Source organism: Theropithecus gelada, chromosome 6 (assembly GCF_003255815.1).
Source record: "Theropithecus gelada isolate Dixy chromosome 6, Tgel_1.0, whole genome shotgun sequence".
NCBI lineage: Eukaryota > Metazoa > Chordata > Mammalia > Primates > Cercopithecidae > Theropithecus > Theropithecus gelada.
Window position 1 is genome coordinate 86,167,404 of NC_037673.1, and position 9,944 is coordinate 86,177,347.

At 35.7% G+C, this 9,944-nt stretch overlaps 1 protein-coding gene across 1 annotated transcript in view; it reads left to right on the forward strand.

Annotated features, from left to right (window-relative positions):
* ADGRV1 (adhesion G protein-coupled receptor V1) overlaps positions 1-9,944 on the forward strand; it is a 596,167-nt gene that overhangs the window by 130,113 nt on the left and 456,110 nt on the right. Inside the window, exons 36-42 of the mRNA XM_025388176.1 lie at positions 341-440; positions 1,363-1,542; positions 2,189-2,352; positions 4,623-4,716; positions 6,793-6,871; positions 6,982-7,120; positions 8,387-8,528. Of these exons, the coding sequence (XP_025243961.1) occupies positions 341-440; positions 1,363-1,542; positions 2,189-2,352; positions 4,623-4,716; positions 6,793-6,871; positions 6,982-7,120; positions 8,387-8,528 (898 nt within the window). The remainder of the gene's footprint in view (positions 1-340; positions 441-1,362; positions 1,543-2,188; positions 2,353-4,622; positions 4,717-6,792; positions 6,872-6,981; positions 7,121-8,386; positions 8,529-9,944) is intronic.

Consider the following 9,944-nt stretch of genomic DNA (forward strand, 5'->3'; position numbering starts at 1 on the left):
CTGCAGCACTTGTCTTCTTTTCTCTGCTCCAGTTTTTTCTATTCACCATTGTTGTAGAAACCTCCCCAACTTTATGCTTTGAGATTTCCGGTAGTGCCACATTGCTCAATGAATAAGATTTACATTCATTAGCTCAGGATTCAAGATCTTCCACAATTAGCCCCTGTCTGCTTGGAGCTTACATTCCCATGAGTCAGTGGCTTTTATTTATTTATTTTTAAGCCACAGAACTTTTGTTTAAATGAAAATATGTTTGGCTGCATTATTTATAATAAAAATAAAGCAGGAGATAACTCATTCGATAACGATAGAGGGATTGATTTCTTTCTGTATGACATAGGGGTCGTTGAATACAACATTGTATGTGCATTTGTTGGATGACAACATTCCTGAGGAGAAAGAAGTATACCAAGTCATTCTGTACGATGTCAGGACACAAGGTAATTCAGAATTTAATTTTAATTTTTTTGATATATTTTTTTCGTAAAAGAAAGAAAATTGTTGTTATCTCTGTATTTAACAATTAGATGCATACCAATTTTTAAAATGTTACTTTATTATGTGTCCCCTAGAAATGTTAGATCCAAAAAACATTAGCATCATATGGGAATACTTACCTTTATGGACTAGAGAAAAAAGCCCTGAAACGTTTTGCTAAATGGTTACTTACAGAATAAAAATCATTTCCAAAGGTAGAATTTTTTTGAAATTAATTTGAGACTTACAGGCCAATTTGAATTTTGGACCAATTATATGGATAATTCAAATTTAGTCTTCCTTTTTTTTTTTTTTTTGTGACAGGGTCTCGCTCTGTCGCCAGGCTGGAGTGCAGTGGCACTATCTCGGTTCACTGCAGTCTCTGCCTCCCGGGTTCAAGCGATTCTCCTGCCTCAGTCTCCCAAGTAGCTGGGACTACAGGCGTGCACCACCACACCCAGCTAATTTTTGTATTTTAGTAGACAGAGTTTCACCATGTTGGCCAGGATGGTCTCAATCTCTTGATCTTGTGATCCGCCTGCCTCAGCCTCCCAAAGTGCTGGGATTACAAGCGTGAGCCACCACACCCGGCCCAAATTGAGTCATTTTTAAGCAAATTATCTGGGTACCTTCCTCAATTTCTACTCAGTTTCTATATTCTGATAACCAATATAAACTAATAATGACAGTAATATGTGAAGTGAAGAAATTCATGATCTTCCACCTGAAAGAAAAATGGAATGTGGTTTTTGTTAACCTGAAGATTTGTTAGAGAAGTAAATAGAACACTTTTGATTACCTTCATGTTTCAGAGAGTGAGGTTATATTTCCAATGATTAAAAGCTAATGCCAAATCACTGGCAGATTCCTCCCTGACATTTTTAGGAGTTCCACCAGCAGGAATCGCCCTGCTTGATGCTCAAGGATATGCAGCTGTCCTCACAGTAGAAGCCAGTGATGAACCACATGGAGTTTTAAATTTTGCTCTTCCATCAAGATTTGTGTTACTACAAGAGGCTAACATAACAATTCAGCTTTTCATCAACAGAGAATTTGGATCTCTAGGTTTGTGTTACTCTAGAATGAATGGGTTTTCCAGTCAGGTGCTTATTAATATTCTACTTGTGTGGTTGAAAGCCATTGCTAAAATAAATCAGGGATAAGAGAAAATTAATATTTTTTTTCATTCAGGACAGAACTTTATAACTTCCTTATTTTTGAAAAAAAGGAATTTTCTGTTTTCACAGAAATGCTGTGTAATTAACAAACAATCTTCAGCAGCATACAGTAATTTAGGCTGTCTGTGGGTCTACTAATCTATGCTGGACTTGGTCATGGGTGGCTGTATTTCATATGTCTGTCATTCTTCTCATGGAACCAGTGGTAGCACAAAAGACCAAGTGAAAATGTGTAAGGCCCCCTGAGGTCTAGGGTTAGAACCAGCACATCATCATTTTTACCTTGTTCTATTAGCCAAAACAAGTCACATATCCAAATGCAAAGTCTAGAGGCAGGGAAATATGCTTTTCCCACAGTGAGACACCTGTGAGCCATCACATGGTAAAGATTATGGATATAGGAAGGGGTGAGGAATTGGGAACAGTAATACTAGCTACTGAAGGTGCTTTTAGGAAAGGCAAAAAATCCACAATGGGACATTATTGTAAACGTTTAGGGAATTATAAAACATTTTTCCAACCTATTCAATTAGGAGTTATCAATGTCACATATACCACGGTTCCTGGAATGCTGAGTCTGAAGAACCAAACAGTAGGAAACCTAGCAGAGCCAGAAGTTGATTTTGTCCCCGTCATTGGCTTTCTGATTTTAGAAGAAGGGGAAACAGCAGCAGCCATCAACATTACCATTCTTGAGGTAAAACTCCTATTTTTTTCCTTACTATTGTATTAAACCTGAAGTAACTACATAGAAGGTAGAAATTGATGGAAGAGTCTATAACATATAAGTAGTAACATTTAGTAAGACACTTCTAGTAACTTTGCATTTTAAGACATCAAGTTTCGTGAAAACTAAGTCTACCTGAGTTTTTTCTATTTGTAAAAAAAAAAAAAAAAAAATACTCTGACTTTAATATCAGGTTTGGATACTCTACAATTATAATACTAAAAACTTAGTTAATTCTTTTCTGCTTGGTTCCCCCTGCTGGTACCTTTAAATCATCTTATTTCTTTTCTTGATTTTGTTGTTATTGTTTGGTTTTTTTTAATCGTACAGGGGTTTCTGTTCTTGTTTAGATCGACTGGCCTGCTGTTATGTATTTTATTATAGACATACCCATGACAAAGAATTTTCTTAGGGTAGTCCCCTTTAAGATGTCATAGAACTATGAGGTTTCAAGGAGTATTTTGATTACTCCATAGGATTCTTTGGACCAGAAAATCCATGTATGTCAGAATCTTTGTTGGTAGTAGGACCGTTTAAATTAGAGATAGGGAGAGACTCACTAGAGGCCGATGGCACAATATGCAATTATGATTACGTTAAACTTAGCGTAATCATTAGTGATTGAAATTGTATTTTAAATAATTTTTCACATTGTGGAATCTCATGTTGTTTTGGGACTTAGTGTATCAGTTACCTAAATACATTTCCAAGAGGTTTATAAAAATGGTACTCATGGAGGGGGTAGGAGATAGTGTGTAGGACAGGGGAAGGGAAAAAGGGAGAAAGCATGAATATTGCAGTTGAAAAAATATTTTTCAATTCCTATGTATTTTGGGAGTTCTATTTTAAAATGTATTTTATTATCTTGGAGGCTTGTTCTTTTACAAAATTATAAGTGGTATAAACCATCTACCTTCTGAAGTCAGTAACTTACTTTGTTGATTACTGTGGCACCGTGACCTAATATAACAGTATAAAAATTCCAAAGCTGTAAAATTAAAGGTAATATAATGTCAGTATATGGGATATAACACAAGATTTGATAAAGCTTTCAATTAAGTTATCTTTCAAATGTATACTTTATTAATAACAATATCAATAAATGGATTGATTATTCCTTAGATATGTTTGGTTTTAAAGCAGAGAATACACAGTTGCCCTTCTTTTCTCTGAGGAGTCTAGGTTTTTTTGAACATGGGGTTTTTGGTTCCACCTTTATTTCATCCTAGCTCTTTGCAACCCTTTTTGCTCCCTCAGTAGCACTAGATTAAGAGACTGCAGGGCTATGTATATAGGAACAAACTGCCCTGGGGAGTGGTAGGGAGGAGTTATTGCATGGGGGGTGGGGGACAGTAAGAGTAGGCACAGCAGTCCTTCTGTGTCACTGACCTTATAACTCATATTGGCCCATATATTGCATAAGACAATCTAGAGACCATGATTTTCACGTATTTGTTCACATGGAAACATGACTCCATTAAATAAAGTGAGGAGAAAAGCATATGTTAGTGAGTGTGTGCTGACATTATATACGCATAAATATACACACACATTGTGTTTCTTTGTAAATATTGACGGCTGGCTGATGATTCTTGACATGGATTTTGCTAATCCTTATGTTTGTAGTACCTGCCTTGTTTTCATTGCTGTTATATGGACTAGTGATTGATAATAATAGCTATTAATTTGAAAGCATTTTCTCTAGGCCACTCTACACACATGATTTGTAATCATTATTACAGTCTCCCACCCAAAGGACCTATTATTGCCCCAGTATAGAGATAGTAGAATTGGAGTCCTAAAATTTAAGTAAGTTACTTAAAATTACAGAATTTGGTACTAGGCCTCCTTGAACTACAAAGCCCTTTTTTTTTTTTTTTCATAGTATTCTATTCCTCCTTCTACACTTTGGATATTATGGTAATTTAAAGTGTTTTGTTCATATTATGCTTAAAATAATTAGGCTTATATATTTATAAAATTGGTTTACATATTATATAAATCTACGTTAAAAATGTTAAAATATTTAAGTGGTTTCATATGTGTCAACCTAATTACTTCCTATACACCCAAGTATAAGTTTAATACTTTTATGTTTATTTTTTCTAATTTAGATGTCTACTTTATGGTTGCATTTTTGCATCTTCTGTATGCTAATTACACAGTTTAACTTAAAAATGGTTTCTGAGGGTTACTTTGAGAGTATAATTAAAGGAGTTTAATGGTATGATTTTTTTCAGGATGATATACCAGAGCTAGAAGAGTATTTCCTGGTGAATTTAACTTATGTTGAACTTATCATGGCTGCTTCAACTTCATTTCCTCCCAGACTAGGTATAAGGGGTTTCTTGTTTGTTTCTTTTTACTCACTTTAAATGAAATGAAGAAACTTTGTTTTTGAATCAGAAGTGATCATTGTGCTGTTTTGTTAATCTTGGCTATGTGTCAAAATATGATGGAATTTTATATTTATTTTTGATACTCTCATATATTGCAATGTTTACATTGAACAATGTAAAGACATTAAAAATTATTGTGTGATGTTCTTTAAATTTTACAACTATTTTATAAACAAATTTGTAATCCTCAAAATAGTTCTTTGGAGGGTACTTTTCTTTCATTATCTTTTAAAATTAGCTGTTTTCATTAGATCTCCAAACTCTCAGATGTTTTTCTTTTCTTTCAGGTTAAGCAGTGCTGTTGTTTGCTTCTTTGTTGCTTTGTTGTGTTCTCTGCTTCTCTTTTGACCTTTTTTCTTTTTCTTTTCATGCTTTTAGAAAAGAATCAGTTAATTCATTACAGACTGAAAGGTAAAACTTGAACCTTAGTACAAACTTATCTAGATTCCTTTGAAAAGATGTATTCCTGTTTAAACACAAACTCCTGTTTTCAGTGTGGACATTTACTACTGGGAAATTTTGTCTGAAGCCTGTAGGTGTGATGGCCCAATAGAGGGTGGTGCTGAACTGGTTAGAAGCAGTGCTGGACAGGGGAAAGTTAACTTGGGTTAAAGGAAGAGAAGCATGGCCAGGAGCAGTGGCCTGGGGAACAGACTTTCCTTATTCATTTCTGAAACTCATTGTGATAACTTTGAAAATATTGAAAGGAAATAATCAGTTTCTAACCTATTGTTTGAATAGTTTCAGTTCTTTTGCTAAAGAAATAGATGATTCTAATGACTAGGCTGTTTACATCAGGTATTATTACAAGATAATTATTATTCACACTAAGACAACTAACAAAACAATTCAGATTTCTTTCATCCTCTTACTGAGATAATTTGAATAGTTGACTTCTGTTGAGTGATTTCTAATGCTATTTCAAGTGCTTTGTACGTTGGTAATGTCATTACTTACATCTTCTCATTTTACAGATGAGGTAGCTTAGGCTAAGAGAAGCTGAGTAACATGCCCCAAATCACACAACTATAGAGTGGTAGAGCTGTCTTCAATGGTGTGGCCTGATTTTAGAATCTCTGCTTTTTAGCCTCTTGTCTGGTGGACACAAACCCTGATTTTATATGCTTTCCTGGACAGTGTTGTTCTTTTCCCTCTACAGAGAATTACACTCTCCCTACCCTTTCCCCATCCAGGCAGCTATCATAAGTGTCCTAGACTAAGGTGGTACCTCTGAAATTTAAAAGGTAAAGAACAAAATATTAAAAACAAAAATCAAAACCAAAAAACCAATCAGGAGCAGGATTCGTTAATATTTTAAGACTAGCCTAGGAGCAGGGTTAGTAATATTTTAAGACTGAAACCAAAAAGCCAGCCAGGAGCAGGGTTAGTTAATATTTTAGGGTATTGGTAACATACCAAGTAAGTTTGGTGGACAGAATAAAAATAAAAAGGGAAAGATAAGTTTACTTTGATATTAATCTCTCTTGAGTTCACCAAACCTTTTCCCCATCTTTCCCACATGTCTCAGCTTCTGTTTGTGTCCCTGTCTCTCTGTGTCTCTTTTGCATGCCTGTATGTTTCTCTGTACCATTCCTTGTGCTTCTCTTCTCATTTCTCTCTCTTTTTTTTTTTTTTTTTGCTCTTTCTGCTCCTTCCAACTGTCCCCATTTTCCTTTCCTCCTGAAACAGTGATATTATAGAATAGAGATGCCAAATATGTTTTAACTAATTAAAATAATAGAAACAAAACAGTAATCTCAGTTGTTAATTATTTTATATTGTTCTCAGTTGATTAAATTTCTATAAATCGGTGGCTTTTGTTAGCCAAAAGTGTCCTTATTCAGATGTGATAAACATTGTCTCTTTATTTTCTTAAATATCTTTTGAGTAATTTTGATAATACCTGTACATTAGGAGTTATATAATTTCAAAGGGACTGTCTTTAAATCCTATATCAAAAAGTACTTTTAATCATTTTTATGTATTTTAAGATATGCTTCTATTTTTTTAGATTCAGAAGGTTTGACTGCACAAATTATCATCGATGCCAATGATGGGGCCCGAGGTGTAATTGAATGGCAACATAGCAGGTAAGGCCAAGGCTGCGTGAGAGTCCTCTTCTGGGTTTTGTATTCTTTACTGTCTACCAAATAAAAGTTTATAAGGGAAAAAGTAATGTTTTTTTAAAACTATATTATAGGTTTGAAGTAAATGAAACCCATGGAAGTTTAACATTGGTAGCCCAGAGGAGCAGAGAAGCTCTTGGCCATGTTTCCTTGTTTGTGTATGCTCAGAATTTGGAAGCACAACTGGGGCTGGATTATATCTTCACCCCAATGGTGGGTCTCAAAATCTATCACAGATGACTTTTACAAATTATTTTATAATCATTATTCCTTAAGAATTACAGTGATTTAGGTCCCATATAAATAAATTATTCTTAATAAGCCATTACATATTTCAAAGTAAATTAGGACAGAAGATTTCCACATGGTAAAATAGTTCGCTTCACTATTTTACTATTCTAAATATTATTCTGTATGCATTAACTATTTCATTACAGTATTTGATACTGGAGAACACAACCTGTAATATTAAAGAATTTATATCATTTGATAGTCTTTCCAGAATGTTTCTCATACTTCTCGAAAATTTTAGCTCTTATTTCTTTGTTTTTGCTCACTGAAACACCTTTAGTGTTTTAAAATACTTTTATTTGATCCCTTCACGCTTTTTATTTCTTAGCCAAATGTTTACTTTCTTCTCTTCCCTCATAATTTTTTTGGAGACAGAGTCTCGCTCTGTCACTCAGGTTGGAGTGCAGTGGTACGATCTCGGCTCACTGCAACCTCTACCTCCCAGGTTCAAGCAATTCTTCTACGTCAGCCTCCTGAGTAGCTGGGATTACAGGTGGCCACCACCATGCCTGGCTAATTTTTTTTTTTTTTTTTTTGTATTTTTAATGTATTTTATATTTTTAGTGTACTTCACCTTGTTGGCCAGGCTGGTCTCAAACTCCTGGCCTCAAGTGATCAGCCCCCTTTGGCCTCCCAAAGTGCTGGGATTACAGGCATGAGCCACTGCGCCCAGCCCCCTCATAATTTTTACTTTTTAGACTTAATGTTGACAGTTTAAATAAAAAGATATAAACCAAAAAATAAGGAAACAAAATTCAGTGTAAAATAGCTTATTCTTTTTTTTTTTTTTTTTTTGAGACGGAGTCTGGCTCTGTCACCCAGGCTGGAGTGCAGTGGCCGGATCTCAGCTCACTGCAAGCTCCGCCTCCCAGGTTCACGCCATTCTCCGGCCTCAGCCTCCCGAGTAGCTGGGACTACAGGCGCCCGCCACCTCGCCCGGCTAGTTTTTTGTATTTCTTAATAGAGACGGGGTTTCACCGTGTTAGCCAGGATGGTCTCGATCTCCTGACCTTATGATCCGCCCGTCTCGGCCTCCCAAAGTGCTGGGATTACAGGCTTGAGCCACCACGCCCGGCCCAAAATAGCTTATTCTTTACACTTGCAACTATATTGTATTTCTTTCCAAACATTCTATAGAAACTCAGTGTATATAAATATAATACTGTCTGCTTTTACCTTTTTGACCAGATTCTTCATTTTGCTGATGGAGAAAGGTATAAAAATGTCAATATCATGATTCTTGATGATGGCATTCCAGAAGGAGATGAAAAATTTCAGCTGATTTTAACAAATCCTTCTCCTGGACTAGAGCTAGGGAAAAATACAATAGGTAATTAATAATTTCTTATAAACAGCTTCCTTTCCTTCATGCTGGGTTCCTTAATATGGGGGAAGATGTAAAGGGATTAAAAAGTCGTGGTGGTTTTCTATGTTTACAATGAGAGTGATTTTAAGTTAGAGAATTTCAGAATTTCTGTGTCTCTATAACAGTGCCTCTAGCTTGTATGTGTTGGTGTATATAGGCATGTATATAAAAGACAAAAAAAGTAGGTTGATACTAGAGATAATATTATTTCCTCAGTTATTGTAGGGTTATTTAATTTGTAGATGTCTTTTCTTTGGAATTTCAATTTTGCTCTGGTTTCCTACTTAGCAATAGAAGGAATTACCTTTAGTAGTGTCATCTACTCTGTAGTATTTCCGCATAGTGTTGAGGTATACTGATACTTCAGACAGATTATGGGAGCCATAATTCTTTGGTTGGAACAGTTAGGTATTGTTGCTAAGAGTCGTTCTACTCCATTGCTTGATAGGTATTGTGCTGACAGTTTAGAGAAGGTAAGAAAGAGACAAAGGAGAAAACTCGGGAACATACAGAACTTTAAGGTTGGAAGAGCTCTTAAAAAGTCACTTCCATTCCTTCTGATGATAGACAAGCCAGGTGAATTTCTTTGTCTTTTTCTTATTTTTTTTTTAATTTATTATTATTATACTGTAAGTTGTAGGGTACATGTGCATAACGTGCAGGTTTGTTACATATGTATACTTGTGCCTTGTTGGTGTGCTGCACCCATCAACTCGTCATTTACATCAGGTATAACTCCCAATGCAATCCCTCCCCCCGCCCCCCTCCCCATGATAGGCCCCGGTGTGTGATGTTCCCCTTCCCGAGTCCAAGTGCTCTCATTGTTCAGTTCCCACCTATGAGTGAGAACATGCGGTGTTTGGTTTTCTGTTCTTGTGATAGTTTGCTAAGAATGATGGATTCCAGCTGCATCCATGTCCCTACAAAGGACACAAACTCATCCTTTTTTATGGCTGCATAGTATTCCATGGTGTATATATGCCACATTTTCTTAATCCAATCTGTCACTGATGGACATTTGGGTTGATTCCAAGTCTTTGCTATTGTGAATAGTGCTGCAATAAACATACGTGTGCATGTGTCTTTATAGCAGCATAATTTATAATCCTTTGGGTATATACCCAGTAATGGGATGGCTGGGTCATATGGTACATCTAGTTCTAGATCCTTGAGGAATCGCCATACTGTTTTCCATAATGGTTGAACTAGTTTACAATCCCACCAACAGTGTAAAAGTGTTCCTATTTCTCCACATCCTCTCCAGCACCTGTTGTTTCCTGACTTTTTAATGATCGCCATTCTAACTGGTGTGAGATGGTATCTCATTGTGGTTTTGATTTGCATTTCTCTGATGGCCAGTGATGATGAGCATTTTTTCAT